Source organism: Triticum aestivum, chromosome 6D (assembly GCF_018294505.1).
Source record: "Triticum aestivum cultivar Chinese Spring chromosome 6D, IWGSC CS RefSeq v2.1, whole genome shotgun sequence".
Lineage (NCBI taxonomy): Eukaryota > Viridiplantae > Streptophyta > Magnoliopsida > Poales > Poaceae > Triticum > Triticum aestivum.
The window spans coordinates 225205504-225225975 of record NC_057811.1 but is presented as its reverse complement, the minus strand read 5'-3'; the positions used below and the strand labels follow the sequence as shown (position 1 = coordinate 225225975).

Genomic DNA, 20472 nt, shown 5'->3' with positions numbered 1-20472 from the left:
GACTTATGTGGAGCTGGGAAGGCTTATAATATGGTAGCAAAATGGTAAGCAATAATCAATTCAGAGATGCAAAGTTGAATAAACGCTCAACGACGGTACTGTGCTGGTCCTAGGCTAGACCGTGCTAGAGACGCGAGCCTAGAACACTAACAAAATCACGGCGCTGCACGTAAACAAGGGAAAAGCACACTCAGGAATTTTTTTTTTCGCTCTTTTTTTTCCGCTTTTTTTTTTCGGAAATCAGGGCAGCGACGACGAAAAAGTGCGACAAAAATTCACTATGATGGCGAGTGTCTCAAAACACTACCCGGGGCCTAAAAATAGGATAGGGAAAAAATATTTTGGGTTGCCGAAATTTTGGCCTAAAAACTGCCCGGGGGTCTCCAGACTCTTTTTTTTTTTCCGAGACCTACTCAGGCAAGGAAACACGAAACGGAAAATATATGGATCTCTAAAACAAACCGACTATGAAAAGAACTCGGATTGGTGGTGGATATATGTCGGTAGTATATGGCAGCGGTGGTGGTATATGGATACGGATTCAAAGCGGTGGCGGATAAGCAATGGTGGTAGATGGCAAGGCGATGATGATGGTGCGGCGGCGGCGTGACAACTTATGACCAGAACTCGAAACTCTAAAAGACTAGACTCTAAGACCAGCAACTTGACACGACGATGCAACCGCAAATTCAACAAAGCAAAAACCCTAAAAAGATTATGCAAAGGCTCAGATTGGTTCGGATATGATGAACTAACCCTAATTTTTTTTTGTGGCTTTTTCGTGGACTGTAGGTATGAAGAACAGACTCGATCTAAACTACGAAAAACTGTAAAATCTCACCGAGCAACCTGGAAATCTGATACCACTTGATAGAGGCAAAGGTGTCCCGTCTTTCGATGAGATGATGAATATCGCTTTGATGGAAGTCGACTTTGACGATCCGACTACGAACGTGCGAGGACGTCGCGCCTTAGCAATCGCTAAACCAACTTCGAGAGGTTATCGACCACGCCGGAGCACGATCAACCTGACCACGAGGGTCTGTTTTCTGCGAGCAAACGAAGAACAGGCAAGAAACTGAGATTGCAATCTGGATATTGCGAATATAAGATGAAAGCTTTATTGATCAAGGTGGGGTTCTGTGACGCCTTTGTCTGGTCGCTGAACACAAACGAAGTACGCGAAGTTGCAGCTATGGCGAACTTTTAATCTAAACAAAACCCAAAGTCTAAACGACGCCCTAAGGGCTGTATATATGGAGGAAGAGGGGGGAATTTCGTGGCCCTTGAGGAAGGGGTCCGAAACCAACCCTATCTCTTGTTTCCCCACACATACGGACTCTAAAAACAGCCTATACTTATGTATTTCGAAATTACATGGGCCTGGCCCAATAATAAGGTGACGCAGCACCTAGAATAGCCTCTGGACGAAAGTTATGAAGTAGCATCTTGTATATTTCGTCCAAGGCTTCATGCACGCATTATGGTGGCTTCAACGTCTTGAAATCATCACTTGTAACTCCGTTCTTGTTCCCCATGCGCATGCCATCATCTCCATGCTTGTTCTTGCTCCAATGTTCATCCTTCTCAAATCTAGGCCCTTCATTTGTAAGCAAAACAAATGTATCCAATTTAGGCAGCATCATATTCTCATGAACATTAGAATCATTACCAAGAAACGAAAGTACCTGGTAATTTAATTGGCGTGCGCGAGCTCTAGTAATTGGTCCAGTATGTATAGCAGCAGGGACTGTGGGTGTAACAATGGTATTGATGTCCTCATCATCCTCCCCTTCTTGAAATGAAGTCGTCCTCGACGGAAGCTCATCTTCCTCACCCAAATAAGGCTTCAAATCTGCAATGTTAAAAGTGGGACTAACCCCATAATCTGCAGGCAGCTCAAGTTTATATGCATTATCATTTATTTTCTCTAACACCTTAAAAGGACCATCAGCACGTGGCATTAGCTTTGATTTGCGCAAATCAGGAAATCTATCCTTACGCAAATGTAACCAAACAAGATCTCCAGGTGCAAACACAACATGTTTTCTACCCTTATCTCCAGCAAGTTTATATTTAGCATTCATACGCTCAATGTTTTCCTTAGTTAACTCATGCATTTTTAAGATCAATTCAGCACGTTGTTTAGCATCAAAATTAACCTTCTCCGAAGATGGAAGAGGCAACAAATCAATAGGTGCACGAGGTAGGAAACCATACACAATTTCAAAAGGGCACATCTTAGTAGTAGAATGCAATGAACGATTATAAGCAAACTCAATATGAGGCAAGCATTCTTCCCACATTTTCTTATTATTCTTCAAAACAGCCCTAAGCATAGTAGACAATGTTCTATTGACTACTTCAGTTTGTCCATCAGTTTGGGGGTGACAAATAGTACTAAAAAGCAGTTTAGTCCCCAACTTAGCCCATAAACATCTCCAAAAGTGGCTAAGAAATTTAGTATCACGATCGGAAACAATAGTATTTGGCACACCATGCAAGCGAATAATTTCACGAAAGAACAAATCAGCAACATTAACAGCATCATCGCTTTTATGACATGGTATAAAGTGTGCCATTTTCGAGAATCTATCCACGACAACAAATATGCTATCCCTCCCCTTCTTTGTTCGAGGTAAACCTAAAACAAAGTCCATAGATATATCCTCCCAAGGAACACTAGGTACAGGCAAAGGCATATATAAACCATGAGGATTGAGTCGTGACTTAGCTTTTTGACATGTAGTGCAGCGAGCAACAAAACGCTCAACATCCCGTCTCATCTTTGGCCAAAAGAAATGTGTAGCAAGTACGTCCTCCATCTTCTTCACGCCAAAGTGTCCCATTAATCCTCCTCCATGCGCCTCCTGCAACAACAAAAGACGAAGAGAGCTAGCTGGAATGCATAGCTTGTTAGCACGGAACACAAATCCATCATTAACGACAAACTTGTTCCAGGTTCTTCCTTCTTTACAATTCTGCAATACATCTTTAAAATCAGCATCATGCACATATTGATCTTTGATGGTCTCCAAACCAAATATTTTGAAGTCAAGTTGTGAAAGCATAGTATAGCGATGAGACAATGCATCAGCAATAACATTTTCTTTACCCTTCTTGTGTTTAATGACATAAGGGAAAGTTTCAATGAATTCAACCCATTTAGCATGTCTACGATTCAGTTTAGCTTGACTTTTAATATGTTTCAAAGATTCATGATCAGAATGGATAACAAATTCGTTGGGCCATAAATAATGTTGCCATATTTCTAAAGTCCGAACAAGAGCATATAGTTCTTTATCATAAGTAGAATAATTCAGACTAGGCCCACTCAATTTTTCAGAAAAGTATGCAACAGGTTTGCCATCTTGTAATAACACACCTCCTAATCCAATTCCACTAGCATCACATTCAAGCTCAAAAGTCTTATTAAAATCAGGAAGTTGGAGTAAAGGAGCATGTGTCAACTTATCTTTCAATACCGTGAAGGCTTCTTCCTGTGCGGTACCCCAAACAAAAGGCACATCCTTCTTTGTAAGCTCGTTGAGAGGTGCAGCAATGGTGCTAAAATCTCTCACAAAACGCCTATAGAAACCAGCGAGTCCAAGAAAACTCCGCACTTGTGTGACCGTTTTGGGCTGCGGCCAACTCTCAATAGCTTCAATCTTGGCTTTATCAACTTCAATTCCCTGTGGAGTAACAACATAGCCAAGAAAAGATACTCGGTCGGTGCAAAAGGTGCACTTCCCAAGGTTACCAAACAAACGTGCATCACGTAGAGCAATAAAAACAGCACGTAAATGTTCCAAATGTTCTTCCAAAGATTTGCTATAAATCAGTATATCATCAAAATAGACCACCACAAATCGTCCAATGATAGCACGTAAAACTTCGTTCATTAGTCTCATGAAAGTACTAGGTGCATTAGTTAACCCAAAAGGCATGACTAACCACTCATATAAACCAAACTTAGTTTTAAATGCAGTTTTCCATTCATCTCCCAATTTCATACGAATTTGATGGTATCCACTACGCAAATCAACTTTGGAGAATATTGTAGAGCCACTCAATTCATCAAGCATATCATCGAGCCTAGGAATAGGATGACGATAACGAATAGTAATATTATTAATGCCTCTACAATCAACACACATACGCGACGTACCATCCTTTTTAGGCACGAGTATAATAGGAACAGCACAAGGACTAAGAGATTCGCGTATATAACCTTTGTCGAGCAGCTCCTGTACTTGACGCATAATCTCCTTCGTCTCCTCTGGATTGGTACGGTATGGTGCACGGTTGGGTAGCGATGCACCGGGAATTAAGTCAATTTGATGCAATCTGAATATTGCGAATATATATGAAGTATTGATAGTGGTGGGAATCCGTAAGCGGTCTTGGTCTGGTCGTTGGACAAAAGGATGAATAGATCTAACTTTTTTGTGGCTTTTTCTTGGACAATAGGTAAGAAAATAAATCTAATCTAGGGGAAACTGGAAATTCTCACCGAGCAACCTGAAAACTGATACCACTTGATAGAGGCAAAGGTGTCCCGTCTTTCGATGAGATGATGAATATCGCTTTGATGGAAGTCGACTTTGACGATCCGACTACGAACGTGCGAGGACGTCGCGCCTTAGCAATCGCTAAACCAACTCCGAGAGGTTATCGACCACGCCGGAGCACGATCAACCTGACCACGAGGGTCTGTTTCCTGCGAGCAAACGAAGAACAGGCAAGAAACTGAGATTGCAATCTGGATATTGCGAATATAAGATGAAAGCTTTATTGATCAAGGTGGGGTTCTGTGACGCCTTTGTCTGGTCGCTGAACACAAACGAAGTACGCGAAGTTGCAGCTATGGCGAACTTTTAATCTAAACAAAACCCAAAGTCTAAACGACGCCCTAAGGGCTGTATATATGGAGGAAGAGGGGGGGAACTTCGTGGCCCTTGAGGAAGGGGTCCGAAACCAACCCTATCTCTTGTTTCCCCACACATACGGACTCTAAAAACAGCCTATACTGATGTATTTCGAAATTACATGGGCCTGGCCCAATAATAAGGTGACGCAGCACCTAGAATAGCCTCTGGACGAAAGTTATGAAGTAGCATCTTGTATATTTCGTCCAAGGCTTCATGCACGCATTATGGTGGCTTCAACGTCCTGAAATCATCACTTGTAACTCCGTTCTTGTTCCCCATGCGCATGCCATCATCTCCATGCTTGTTCTTGCTCCAATGTTCATCCTTCTCAAAGCTAGGCCCTTCATTTGTAAGCAAAACAAATGTATCCAATTTAGGCAGCATCATATTCTCATGAACATTAGAATCATTAGCAAGAAACGAAAGTACCTGGTAATTTAATTGGCGTGCGCGAGCTCTAGTAATTGGTCCAGTATGTATAGCAGCAGGGACTGTGGGTGTAATAATTGTATTGATGTCCTCATCATGGGCTATGGTGGTTATCAATGTAATGGCAAGAGTGTATAATGATGGTGTATCACGATACCAAGATGAGGTTACCATCGAGGGTTACGCGTTTGTAAGCAAGAATGGATGATGGTGAAGTTGTCGATGACGAATCCGTGGCGAAGATGAGCGGTGGTGATGTTGATGTCGAACTGTCCCTGAGTAGCCAAAACACGTTAGGAAACGGGAACCGCAACTCAAATTCTCAAAGCAAAATGTGGCAAAATTGTGTCGGAGTGCGAAGCGAGTAAGCAATGGTGGTTGCGGAAAGCTGTTTGTGGTATTGGGGTGTCTATGCGGAAGTGGAAGGGTTAACGGAGTGCGTATGCGGAGGTGGAGGTGGAGAAGTGGTGGTGGCCGAACTGAAATTTTCAGTTTCGTCACGAAACGTCGGACGTCCAGTGGTGGTCGGACGACCGATGATGGTCGGACGTCCGGTAGCTGGCGGACGTCCGGTGCCTGGGCGATTTCGGGCACGGGATGAACAGCTAGGGTTCATGGTGGTGGTGGCAAAAATTGGTCAAATCCGGGCGATTTTGTGGATGGAAATGGTGGAGATGAAGGGGAAAAGCTAGATCCACTTGTGGCAAATGAAATCCATGGATCAAATCCAACAAAACTTCATCACACCAAGAAATCACAAAAAAATTGGGGCTATTTTTGTGGGGAATTTTCGAATTTGGGGAAGAACACAACAAAATCAAGCTAGAAAAAGAGAGGAGGCTCCGAAATCGTGATCAACGTGGCTCATGATACCAAGATGATGTAGGGTGGAACCCTATACGGCCGATCTTTCACGAAAGGAGCGGATCCCGCGATGAACACGAAGAACACAAGGGGAGAACACGAAAGGAAACACAAGAGAATCACCCAAACCAACGAGATTAGGTCACACATATGCTAGATCCCCGAAACACAAAGAGATACACGGTCCGAATCCAACAAAGGACGATACATAGGTAACCAGTTCTTCTCCGAGAGGAGGTCTTGAGGTCTTCCCGTTAGGGGTCTTGAATCCAAGTGGATCTTCTCCGAAGAGGTGACGGTCCCTCGCGATGGAGTAGATCCGGATGGATGAGCGAAGCTCTATCTCACATATGAGCTAACACAAAGCTAACCCTAGAAAGAGGGAGGAGGATGTCTATTTATAGTCTAGAGTCACAAAAGGGTAAGTGGGCTTCGGCCCAACACGCGGGCGGCATACGGTGTCGGATGTCCGACCATCATCGGTCGTCCAGTGGCTCGCGGAGGGTCGGACGTCCGGTCAGGATCGGTCGTCCGCTGTTTTGGCTCTGTTGGCGCTTGGTCGGTCGACCGGTCGGGGTCGGATGTCCGGTGCGTCGGTCATCCGGAGGTCTCCATACTTCCGACGTTTTGGCTCGGGTGTGGTGGCGCCGGACGTCCGGAGGGGGTCGGTCCCCTAGGACCTGGAGTGCGTCGGACATCCGGTAGGCGTCAGTCGTCCGGGCGCTGGGACATCTTCTTGCTGAGACTTGGTCGGTTGGTGGATGCTCCAGGCTTCGGTCATCTGGTCGGGGTCGGTCGTCCAACGGCTGGGGACTTTCAGGCTGCACTTCTTCTTGTCCATTGAACTTGGTGTCCTCGCCGTCTTGTCCGTTGGATGTAGCTGATCTGTGGCTTTCCTCCAAGTACCTGATCACACATAGGGTCTCCGCATGAGGTAGTAGCCATGTCTCATAAGTAGGAAGTGGAAGTTCGGAGAGGAGCGAGTTCACCTTATCTTCTATAGCCTTTGCTTGGGCTCTTGTCATTGGTCCAAGTGGTGTCGTAGGAGACGTAGGTAGGTCCATGGGGATGACCTTGGGATGCTCCGCATCATTAGGAGAGTACGAAAGACAAATCAGCACCATGGGCAAGGTGCACCGGCAGACATGCCAGACCGGGAGAGTCATCGAAGGCAAGGGGGGCGACGGTCAGAGCCGGTTCACCGCCAACGGTATCACATCCCGCGATATCCCGAAAAGCCGCCGGAGACGATGCGGACTGGTAGTCGTGCGGGAGCTGGAGAGCCACCGGAGGCGAGGGGGCCGGCGATCAAAGCCTAAGGATTGTCCTCACACACACATTGTTGTATATGTTTGTATATGTTACGGAACATCTTCTTAATAGTCAATTGCTGGATAGATATGTGCAACATAAAAAAGTAGTTTATGAGCAAAGGCAAAATCAACAAAGAATAGCAAGTGACTTTTCTATTTAGCATCCCTTACTTCTGAGAAAACTAAAGGGCAACTAATAAGAAATTAGTGAAAGCACACGAAAAGTGTGATAATGTATCCATAGTTGGGATTTGCAGTATCAACCAAATGAGATAATGTTAGACTACCAATCAAAATATTCAAAAAATTATATGCCAGGAAACCCAATAAATTTTGTATTATTATACGGACATTCTGGAAAATCCCTTGCACTGCTCCCAGTACCCAAGAACAGTTCCCTAAATCCGTGAAACATTGAGGTAGGGAAAATCGTGATGTGTAACTCTGGCCAAGATAACAAAACCATTGGCATTTAGTGTGATTCAACTGATGTATTATAGAGAGTGTGACATGAGTAACAATCTGAATAACCAATGATGCTCCTTTCCATATGAAATATAAGTAAATTGGGCGAATCAACTCATCTATGCATATGGTAGAAAACACATGGTGTGTTCAGTCAATTAATCTTTAAAGATAAAGAGAAGATGAAAGGAAAAACCGAGCTGAACGAACGATCAAACAGGTGGTCATGGCAGGACTGCTGTAACAGGGTGCCAACAGGCACGTTTGAGGCACCCTGCAGGGAATTTGTGTTAGCATGAGCAGCCACAGTACTCACCAAATCGTCCTAGATCCTTGGCGTTGGCGGAAATCCTCCAGCATACTTGCACTGAGATAGCAGAACAAATATGGAAATAAACTTTCCATCCAGCACAGGAACGGTGTTGTAGTTTCGACTATAACAAATACGATCCAACGGAATCCTATGCCCTCTAAGTAAGTATGGAAATTAACAGAATATGCATATGATAAGTAAATGAAACAAAAAAGATTCAGATATGGGAGCTTGTGTACCAATTCGATCAGCAAGAGTTATGTGCATCAACGAAAAGCTAATAGCCCCTACTGACAGGACTTTTAGCATCTTTGCACAGAGCGATACCTAAGAAAACAAATAAGCTCAGGCATATGGGGAAAATCGAAGAGGCTAACAATGGCGAGCGGACACCTACTAGATTGGATATTGATGTTGGTGAAGGCGACTTGAACACCTATTCAAGCTGGAGGACGATTGCAAATAAGTTGAGGCAGAGCACAAACTTTAAACAGAAATCCGTCAGTTACTTGTGGAGATCGTGGGGAGAGGAAGTGGAGCGCCATCTCAGATATTATTAGGAGAGGGAGCACCAAACGTCAATTACTGGGTACCTACTGCAACAGAGGCTATAGATTATTTTATTTTTTTGAGAAATAATAAAGGCTATAGATTTTTGGGAAATGTTTGGGGCCAGGGCACCGGCCGAACCACTCGGCCGGTCGCGCGCGACCTGTGCGATCCCCTTTCATCGGCCCACAAATCGCTCGCCATTAACGCCCCACGCGGCTGCGCTGCTTCCTCTCTCTCTATTTCATCTCGCCAGTCCCTACCTCAGTTGGCCGTCGCCGTTCGCCACCCCCGCCGGCCGTCCTCATCGCCGGTGGCCATCCGCGCCGGCCATCCCCATCGCCGTTCGCCGTCCTCGCTCGCCGGCCCCGGCGGAAGCTGGAACCGCGTCGTGGCCTGCTGCAACCGGTGCCCAGGAGAGCTGCCATCATGGATGGCGAGCATGGTGACGGCGAGCTGCGAGGACGGCGGCGCTCGCGCTGCAGACATGGCGGAGGCATTGCAGAACCTGCCGCACGCCCTCATGCTACAACCGTTAACCAAAATGCTTCAAACCAAGATGAAAAAAGCTTCAACCAGATACATCAAAAGCTGCAAGCAATCATTGCCATGGCGGAGTGCTACAACCGTCGACATAAAATGCTACAACCCTTGATGAAAAAGCTTCAACCCGAAACGATAGAGAAATCATTAACCAAGGCTGCTACAAAGAAAAAAAGCTGCAACCGTTGATAGAAAAGCTTCGACCGTAGATGAAAAAAACTACAACCATTGAAAAAGAAAGCTACAACCATACACTGCATAACCAGAAAAGTTGCATCCATTGTAGAGAAAGCTTCAATCGTATGTGCGAAATGCTTCAACCTGCGCGTGTCGCCACCGAGCCGCAATCACAGTGGATGGCTGGCGGCCGTCGTCGACGCAATTTCGTGCAGCGATGAGCATCAACGGCGAGGGGTGGCGGCGGAGCTACAACCGGGGAAAGCTACAAGCGTCGCCGCTGCAAGCTGCAACCGCAGATGTAGTTGTTTCATGTGTCGCGGCGACCATGAGGACGGCCAGTGAGGGTTGGAAGCGGCGACGGGGATGGGCGGCGAGGGTTGGAAGCGGCGACGGAGACGGGCGGCGAGGGTGTGGATGGGCGGCGAGGGTGTGGACGGGCGGCGAGGGATAGGAGGCGCGGCGCGGCGCAGCCCGAGCGAGGGGATCGAGCCGAGGAAGAAGAAGCTGGGGGCGAGTTTTTTTTTGCTCCAGATCCAACCGCGCGTGGCTCGCATCGAACGGCCAGGGCTGGACCGGCCGAAATTGTTCGGCCGGTGCGCCGGCGCCTAGCATCGCCCTAGATTTTTTGAGACAAAACAGAGACTATAGATGAGGGAGGTTGTTGTGTTTTCTGAAGCAGGTTGTTCCATGGGCCATAGATTGCAACTGGGGAAGATAAACAGTGTGGGCTGGTGGGAGCACTGGGCTGGAGTGGGCCTGAAGCAGTGGGTTGTATGTGCTTCATGCGATAATTTTTGTATATAAGAAAGAAAGATACTCCTCACAAAAATCAAGAAAGAAAGATACCCCTCAAAAAAATTAAGAAAAATGCCCCTAAAAAAATGAAAGATTTGTTCAAAGGAAAAATAAGAAAAAGAAAACAGTACAGAACCTTGAACTCCAGAGATTCTGTTTGACTTCGTTGTCTACAAATCCATCACCTACGGAAAGCAGAAAAACTTCCCAAACAAACGCCGCCATTGCCGCGGTAATATGTCAATTTGCCAAAAAAATGCCACCATTGCAGAGCCTCCTTCCAGGCAGGACCCAATGGCCAGTCTGATTCTGTCCACCAGCATAGCCACCACGACATGCAACAGCATCCTCTCCATGTCTTCCATCAGCGCGCAGCGACGAACGAAACAGAGTTCGACCGAGGCCAGCAATAGCAACATCAGGGGTGGAGGAGGAGGGGAGGCAGCCGACAGCTCGGCGGAGGCGGGCGCGGTCACTACGGCGGGGACGAGTGAGGAAGGGAAGCAGCCCGCAGCGCTGGCAGAGGCGGGTCGGTCACTGCCGGGAGGCGTGCCCCACCTCATTCTGACCGACCACCCTAATCTGGGCAAGGGGATCTCCCTGTGAGCCACAAACATGACCCAGGCCGACGGTTGTACTGTAGAGGAGTTCCACGGGCAGAGATGGATCCCTGCCGCCGTGTGCTACTGTAAAGGGGGGACTTTTTGTGTATGAGGGAGGTCCGTGCTTGATGGGTTGACCTGGGAGACTGGGGACTGAGAGAAAAGAGGACGTTGATGCGAGGTTGTGGTGGCCCCTTAAACAGTAACTGAAGGCTTATGTGGCAGGATTGTTGTAGTGCTCGGACCTATCTGTAAGTCAGTAGTATAATGTTGATGTGGCAAGGTTGATGAGGTGGATAGGTTGCATGTCAAGGGAAATAGGATAGTGGGGATCAACTATTTAGGTATTGTAGATTAGGCGGCAAGCCTTTCAACCATGTGCACGCAGGCCGTTCCAACATCATGGTGAAATATTTAGCACAAACCGCATCACTGACGTCTAACATTTCCATGGCCAGCTCGTAACTTTCAACCCAAGCTTCTAGAGGGAGGTCGGGCATGTAATTAGGTATCTTACGGGGACCCTTGAAATCCTTGGGCAAACGCTCGTTGCGTAAGGCTGCCACCAGACACAACACTCCAAGACTTCTAGTACTCAACCCCGCCTCGGTTGAAGCTGAGGGAATCATAAGGGGCATATCATAAGCCCCCTGGTTTGCTGCTTCCGCCTGTCGACGGGCCCTTGAACCGTCCACGAGCGCCTGAGCCACGATCCGAGGATCGGGCGGGTTAACATGGGGTGGGTTCCGACGCCGTTCACCGTTGGAGACTGCGGGCGACTCAATACGCCTGCTATAACTATGGCCCGGGAGAGGAGTCGAGTGCACCCGACCACGGCTGTATGAATAAGCAGCTTGCTGCGCAATGGCTGTCTGCAGGAGCTCGACTACGTTACGAGTTTCCATCGCGACCGGTGACTCGCCAGTAATAGGAATAGCTGCCGGCCGGGTCGCTGGTGCTAACATATTATCCACCGGGTTAGAAAAGTGCCCAGGTGGCGTCAGGAAACATTGAGGTGGTGTCTGATTGGGGGCGGGTTAGGTGCCTGCTCTTCCCTCCGTGCTGGCTCTGGCTGGTGAGGTTGAGCCGCCGGCCGACTTCCTGGCATGTTTGGGTTTAACTAGGGATTCACCCGTGCATCTGGAGTACTTGGACCTGCTCCAGGAGTATCAAACAAATGCCTCGGGTCATACGTCAATGGTAGGCAACTCTGGTACCTTCTCTGGAATACTGCATTAGACGCGTTCTGATCCAGACTTAAGCGCCAAGCCTCCGTCTTCACACGCTCCGCCTCTGCGTTAATCTGAGCCTTTAGCGTAACTGCTTAGATGTTCTCGGCCATGATACCCTCTTGGTCCTTGGTTATCTCCTCACGAATCTTTGCAACTTCCGCGTTGCGCTCTACCTGATTTGCCTCTATGACTTCTGTTGCAAATAAAGTTGTCAAAGTGCCCTTGAGATCCAACAGTACCCAAGTCGGTGGCCTGGCTGAATGTATCCAAATCATTGCACATATACGTGGATTGAAAATTTAAGCTTTAAAGTATTCGAATTTTGAATTCTGACAAGACATGCATTGCACGTGTACACTTACTAGTGTTTAAGAGCAACTCCAACGCGCCGACCCAAATGGACGACGCTTTTATCCGCCATTTGTCCGTTTGGGTCGGCCGCCCATTCGGTGTCCGCCCTATTTTAGATTTGGGTCGGAAGTGCGCCCAGCGCGCCGACCCATATTTGCCGGCTGGCCGCCCTTTTTTAACAAATAGCACAAAATTTTCATTATTTCACAAACAATTTATGCATTTTGACAACCAAACATATAGTCCACAACTAAATAAATAGCACAATTTCAAGCAAATAAATAGCATAGTCTTACAAGCCGAATAAAAATAAAATAGTCTGACATAGTTTTGCAAGCCGAATAAAAAAGATACATCTATTGGTTGCCAACATGAGCCCACATATGCTCAACCAAATCATTTTGCAGTTGCATGTGGGTTTCCCAATCACGCATGTCATGATAAAATTGGGTGAACTGTTCAAACGTTGCCGCTCCTTCATGCTCAGGCACAACATTCTCACCCTGAAACTGAAACCCTTGATCATAGAGATGTTCCGGGCACTCATCTTCTACGATCATATTGTGCATGATCACACAAGTAGTCATCACCTCCCACAGCTTCTTCGTGCTCCAAGTCCTAGCAGGATACCGAACGATGCCCCATCGAGGTTGCAAAACACCAAAGGCACGCTCGACGTCCTTCCTAGCACTCTCTTACTCTTGGGCAAATCTTTTCCTCTTCTCCCCGACAGGGTTGGAGATTCACTCGTGCATCTGGAGTACTTGGACCTGCTCCAGGAGTATCAAACAAACGCCTCGGGTCATATGTCAATGGTAGGCGAATCTGGCACCTTCTCTGGAATACTGCATTAGACGCGTTTTGATCCAGATTTAAGTGCCAAGCCTCCGCCTTCACACGCTCTGCCTCTGCATTAATCTGAGCCTTTAGCGTAGCCGTTTGGATGTTCTCAGCCACAATACCCTCTTGGGCCTTGGTTATCTCCTCATGAATCATTGCAACTTCCGTGTTGCACTCTGCCTGATTCGCCGCAGTGACTTCTGTTGCCAACAAAGCTGTCAAAGTGCCCATGAGATCCAACAGCACCTGAGTCGGTGGCCTGACTGAATTGGAACCACCAGCCCTTGCAGCAGCTGGGTCAGAGATTGTTGCAGCCACTGTTGAGGAATTGAGAGCCGACCCTGTGCCAGCCATGAAGATAGCAGCCCCGCACTGTGGCTCATAAGGGTTCGGAATACTGTGACCATCGCAATAGCCCCCAAGCCCGCCGTCCTGAAGCTGATAGATTGACTCTGTCTCTCCGGTTGAGGTCTCATCACCAGAGTAGACGAGAGTCTCTCCTCCATAGGCGGAGTTTTCCGCAAGTTCCATCCGTTGCGTGAAGCCCACGAAAGCATGCCTCCGCCCGGCTTGGACCTGGGCGGGTTGCGTGCGCCGAGCCGACTCGACGATGTCGGTGCAGAAGTCCGGCTCAGGCTCCGACCGACCGATCTTGCCGATGAAGACGTGAATCCCGCCGAAGGGGACACGGTATCCGTACTCGATTGAGTCGGCCTCGGGGCCCCAGCTAGCGTCGTCGATGTAGAGCTTACCGCGACGACTCTTGGTCAACCTGGCAACGGCGTATCCCTCAATCCCTAGGAAAGAGTCCTTCAAGAACTCAAAACCGCCGTGCGCTGGCCCCACGGTGGGCGCCAACTGTCATGGTTTTGTCACAACATATGTCCTCGTGAAAGGACTTAAGAATGAAGCCATCGCAACGGTGATTAACTTGTCGGGGTTGAGCGGGATGAGAGCTACGAGTTTACCCAGGTTCGACCCCTCACGATCGGTGTAAAAGACTACGTCCTGCTTTATGTTGTATTGCTAGAGTATCGATTACAAGGGAGCGGTCTCGCTTGACCTAGCTTTCGAATGATTCTAACATGTCTAATCTATGCCGGGGACTCGCCTTTATATACAGGCCGAGGCCGCCGGCTTACAAGAGTCCAGGTCGGGTTATGATACATGACCGAATTGTACTCTAAGTTACATCCATGGGCTGTCTTCTGACCTTAAGCCTAAGTCGGCCCATCTTGTGGGCCGCCCCCTTAATGACGCGTCTTGTATGTCTTGGCTCTTCAAAGGCCCAACTCCTTAAGTCGCCATCAATCTAATCCGGCCCTATCAGGGCGGGTTATAGCGCCAGGTTATATCCCCAACACCATCCCTCAGCCAGCTCTACTCTAAATTCTAAACTCTTAACAAAATTGTGAAACAAATCTCAGCTGGCTATAATTGTGCAAATATATTTCAGGTGTAGGCCGATCAAATGAGGGCGCGGGCGAAGAACAACATGACCAAGAGACTATCCACATTGAGCCACAAGGTGGAGGGGAAGCAAGCGAGGGTCGAGGCGAGGCAGAACTGGTAGGCACTTCGATTGGCGCGACAGGTGGAGCGCACCGGGAAGACCGACCGCATGCCGTCCCGGATCCGGTGCTGCAACTGGTTCCTATGCTGAAAACCAAACAAAATTCAGATTGCGTTTGAAAATGCAACCTGACTGAAGAAGCCTCAAGGTTTCAGTGCAAGCTTCTGGGACAAGATGTACATGAAATTATTTGAATCAATGTGCTGTAGGTGTTGCTTTACTCTGTAATCTGTACAATCTTAATGGTTCTGACCCGAGCTTCAATAGCATGTTATGAGCTAATGGTAATGGCCTACTAACTAATGTACTCAGAACTTTAAGTCATCTTTCCTTTAAGCCTAGTGGTAATTGTAGAAAAAGGAAAAACATGAGCTAATACTATGATATTTTATCTTCACACTTATTGGCGCTTATTTCTCGGTGTTATATTTTATCTCACTACGTTCTAGTTGCTTCCTAGTTTTTCTTCAAGAACAAATATTAAATTGTGAATTAATTTGAGACCTTGCCATCTTATAATGAAGAATATGTAAGAGATTGTACAGTTGATGTGTCTTCTCACACTTACATTGTGGGGTTTAGACTGTTTTAGGTGAAATTGTGAAGGGGCTGTGATATGGTTGATAACATTCAAATATGGAATTTTTATAACTCATTTATGTGCATGAGACCAGTAGATGGTAGGGATGTTGATTCGGTAATGCCTGAAAAGAGTCTTCGGAATTGTATAGCTATTATATCCGAGTGGTAACTGGGATAGATGTCGGTGATCTATTTAATCTCGGTACATTGTAGGAGATCTCATTAAAATTTAAACTCGCGGAGTTTAAGGAATGTATCCAAATCATTGCACATATATGTGGACTGAAAATTTAAGCTTTAAAGTATTCAAAATTTGAATTCTGACAAGACATGCATTGCACGTGCACACTTACTAGTTTTTAAGAGCAACTCCAACGCGCCGACCCAAACGGACGACACTTTTGTCTACTTTTTGTCCATTTGGGTCGGCCACCCGCTCGGCGTCCGCCCTGTTTGAGATTTGGGTCGGCAGTGTGCCCAATGCGCCGAACTATATTTGCCGGCGTGGCCGGCTAGCCGCCCCTTTTTTAACAAATAGCACAATTTTTTCATTATTTCACACACAAATTATGCATTTTCACAATCAAACATATAGTCCACAACTAAATAAATAACATAGTTTCAAGCAAATAAATAGCATAGTTTTATAAGCCAAATAAAAATAAAATATTCTAACATAGTTTTGCAAGCCGAATAAAAAAGATACATCTATTGGTTGCCAACATGAGCCCACCTGTGATCAACCAAATCATTTTGCAGTTGCATGTGAGTTTCCCAATCACGTATGTCATGATGAAATTGGGTGAACTATTCAAACGTTGCCGCTCCTCCATGCTCAGGCACAACATTCTCACCCTGAAACTGAAACCTTTGATCGTAGAGATGTTAGAGGCACTCATCTTCTAAACAGCAATATATCCTAGGGATTACGTATGTGCGTCATCTGTTGAACGAGCTTGGTGATGTATGGGATATGGAGAAGCTGCAGATGATGTTTACACCGGGGGACGTTGAGGATACCAGGCATATTGTGGTGGGGGGGCCGAACATGCAAGATTATATTGCATGGAACTTCACCAAGAACGGCGAGTTTACTGTCAAGTCAGCTTACCACTTTGGCTTGAGCTTACGGGACGCGAAAACCGGACAGCCGGGATCGTCGATGCCCAGCAAGGAGCACAAGGCTTGGCTCGCCTTATGGGACACTAATGCGCAGGGGAAGGCCAAGATCCATACCTGGAGGTTGCTGAAGAATGGCCTAGCTGTCGGAACCGAACTACACCATCGACGAATCAAACCGGGTGTGTTCTACTGCGCATGTGGCAGGGAAGAAACCGTATACCATCGGTTTTGCGCGTGCCCCCACTCCGAGCTCTTCTGGAAACATTTGTGCGAGAACAAGGGGGAGCCTGTTGTCAAGCCGCCGGCGATGGACGGTTCTCTGGCTGGTCTGGTGGCGTGGCTCAAGGCCTGGTTTGCGGAAGCGTGCGGGGCTGAACAGGAAACGATGGTCCAGGCTCTGTATGGTCTTTGGTGCGCGAGAAATGATGCTAGGGACGGGAGAAGGATCCAAGATGCTCAAGAGTTGGCAGAGAAAGTTCACTGTTATATCCAGGAATGGCATCTAGTTCACTCCAAGGAGCCGGCGATCAAAGAGCCAAGGCGACCAGAAAGGTGGCTTCCACCGGAGCCGGGATGGACCAAGGCAAATGCGGATGGAGCGACGGCCCGAACGGATGACAAGGGGGAGGAGGAGTGGTTCTCAGGGATCACCATGGTGCTTTTAGGGGAGGAGCTGCGATCTGCTTCCCAGGTGCCGGCCACCCCCAGCTCTCGGAGATTCTGGCAGCAAAAGCGCAGTGCAAATGGCGATCTCTATGGACGTGCAACGACTCCACGTCGAGTTGGATAGTCAGGAGGTGGTGGCCATGCTTCAAGCCGAAGGCAGGAACCTTTCGACGTTTGGCCCGGTTGTGGAGGAGATTAAGGAGATGCTGAGGACGCGGCAAGATTTCAAAATCACTTGGGTTCGGCGCTATGCAAATGGTGCGGCGCATGGTTTAGCTAGAGAGGGGGTGTGCAATGATAGCACGATTTATTTTGATTTTCCTCCAGACTGCATTATTCATATTGTAGCGGACGAGGTCCCAACCTTTGTTTAAGTTAAATAAAGTTGCAAGTTCCCTAAAAAAAGATTATAACTCATCATCAATCAAAAAAATTAAATAGAACCTCTCCTTTCTCCGTCCGTCTACCTCTTCCAAATCCCCACCCCGCCCCACTTTTCCCCACTCCACCCAGCGTCCGGATCCCATCTCACCTAGCGGCGCTCATGTGACGCTCCGGCTCGCGCTCTCGCTCACGCTCTGCAACCCACCCGTCGACGCGGCTGTTCCAACTGGAGCTTGGGCGTATCTAATTAAGCCACCGGGTTGGAATCGGGGGCGATGGGGCAGGAGGGGATGGGCTACAGCAGCGGCAAGGCCGGCGGCGGTGGGGGAGGGGCCCTGCCGATGACGGCGGCGCGGGCGCGTGGGGCGTCGCCGCTCAGCACCCACCATCGGTCGCGGAAGATCAGCCGCACCTTCAACAACGTCAAGATCACCGTGCTTTGCGGCCTCGTCACCATCCTCGTCCTCCGGGGTACCATTGGGCTCAACCTCTCCCTTCCGTCCCAACCCTCCGACGCCGATGCCCTCGCAGGCGCCAAGGCCGTTGAGGACATCGACCGCATCCTCCGCGAGATCCGCTCCGACTCCGACCCCTCCGACCCCACCGACAGCGACCTCGACTCCTCCAGCGTCCTTTCCAACGCCACCGCACTCAACTCCTCGGAAGCCGCCGCCGCCTATGCCGCCGCCGTGGGCAACTACGCGCTCGGTCCCAACGTCTCTGGCTGGGACGAGCAGCGCCGACGGTGGCTCGCGCAGAACAAGGGCTTCCCAGCCACTGTCCCCGGCGGCAAGCCCAGGATCCTGCTTGTCACGGGGTCGCAACCAGGCCCTTGTGACAACCCGCTTGGCGACCACTACCTGCTCAAGAGCACCAAAAACAAGATCGACTACTGCCGCTTCCACGACATCGAGATCGTTCACAACCTTGCGCACCTCGACAACGAGCTCGCTGGTTACTGGGCCAAGCTGCCGCTGCTCCGCCGACTTATGCTCTCCCACCCGGAGGTCGAGTGGATCTGGTGGATGGACAGTGACGCCCTATTCACCGACATGGCCTTTGAGCTGCCTCTCTCGCGCTATGACAACCATAACCTCATCATTCACGGTTATCATGATCTCCTCTTTGAGAAGCATTCTTGGATCGCGCTCAACACCGGCAGCTTCCTCTTCCGGAACTGCCAGTGGTCACTCGATCTTCTCGCTGCGTGGGCTCCTATGGGGCCCAAGGGCTTCATCCGCGAGGAAGCCGGGAAGATACTCACCGCATACCTGAAGGGCCGTCCAGCATTCGAGGCTGACGACCAGTCTGCGTTGATATACCTCTTGCTCTCGCAGAAGGAGAAGTGGATGGACAAGGTGTATATAGAGAATTCATACTACTTGCACGGTTTCTGGGCTGGGCTGGTGGACAAGTACGAGGAGATGATGGAGAACCACCATCCAGGGCTTGGGGATGAGCGGTGGCCATTTGTGACACACTTTGTCGGGTGCAAGCCATGCGGAAGCTATGGTGATTACCCAGTAGACCGGTGTCTCAAGAGTATGGAGCGGGCATTTAATTTTGCCGATAACCAGGTGCTGCACCTGTATGGTTTCGCACACAAGGGGCTGGAAAGCCCTAAGATCAAAAGGATCAGGAGTCAGACCACAAAGCCTATTAATGACAAGGAGAACCTTGATGTGAAGGCCAAGATGTCGACCACTTCTTGAAGCTACTGAAGATAAGGCAATAGCATAGGCTCTCTTCAAGGTCAGCATTTTGTCACTTGGTTGTTGTTTTAGTTTCTACTATTTTTTTGCTTTTTTGCTTATGGATTTTTTTTCTTGTTATGTGTAACAGTTAGAGATTGCACATGTTATGTTTATCATGAACTTAAATGTGGTAGGAGCTCAAATCAGATGGAAATATCTCAGTTTTGTACTCAATTTCATTTCAGTGCTACTTTCTTGTGGGACAAGTACCTCTAATGTGGTGTTGGTATCTTGTAGTGATTTGTGTTCTATGTAGTGTTGAAGTGCAGTTTTGAAGCAAAGCTAATTGCTTAGCTAACTTAGAACATTTGGCCCTATAGGCTATAATAGTGCTATGTTAACTGGAAATATTTAGCCCTATAATAAGATCCCGCAGGGCATATGTGCCAATGGAGGTCCTCACGCTCCAAACTTTGTTACTCCCTCTTATCCATATTAATTGTCGTTGATTTTGTACTAAATCAGCGACAATTAATATGGACGGAGGGAGTAGTTCATTTCGTATTTGTCTTGTTTGATGGTGGTATTTACCGAATTGACATCTTTAGTGCCTAGATATGTTAGTGCAAAAATGTTTCATGGAACCATTGAAGAAAATATGCCATCTGAGCATATCACAAGTGGCTAGATTCCTTGTGGTAGAATCTGTCCACCTAGGTTACAGTCCTAAACTTGGCATGGGTGTTTTCATTTTTTAGCAGTATGGTGTACCTGTTAAGTACGATGTGTCCATGGTCACTTCGTCAATCTAAAGATTTCCATTTGGAGTTCATTTTTCAAAGAAAAAACTATAGTATTTAAGAGAAGATAGTATCTCACCCACTTGTAATGAATTACATTACATATTTTAAATAATGGTAATAGTAGAAGATAAGGAAAAGATGGCCCTTATTTACAACAATGCAAGCTGCTTACAGAGGTGTTTCGTTAAATAATCCAATTTTTGTGGAAGCATCAGTGCTTATATCATAGTGCTGGGGACAA

The 20472-nt window shown here is 47.8% G+C and overlaps 1 protein-coding gene and 1 long non-coding RNA gene across 2 annotated transcripts; one reads left to right on the top strand and one right to left on the bottom strand.

Annotated features, from left to right (window-relative positions):
* Nucleotides 1-5354: 5354 nt before the first annotated feature.
* Nucleotides 5355-11111, bottom strand: LOC123141441 (uncharacterized). The gene is made up of 4 exons (XR_006470289.1): nucleotides 8713-11111; nucleotides 8555-8642; nucleotides 8319-8369; nucleotides 5355-5635 (listed from the first exon to the last, which is right to left on the bottom strand). It is a non-coding gene; the product is annotated as an uncharacterized lncRNA (long non-coding RNA).
* A 6700-nt stretch (nucleotides 11112-17811) lies between these two features.
* On the top strand, nucleotides 17812-19662 carry LOC100682501 (probable glycosyltransferase 2). Its single transcript, XM_044563705.1, has one exon. It carries the CDS (start codon nucleotides 18010-18012, stop codon nucleotides 19444-19446), a length of 1437 nt encoding a protein of 478 aa, XP_044419640.1. The 5' UTR covers nucleotides 17812-18009; the 3' UTR covers nucleotides 19447-19662.
* The last annotated feature ends 810 nt before the right edge of the window (nucleotides 19663-20472 follow it).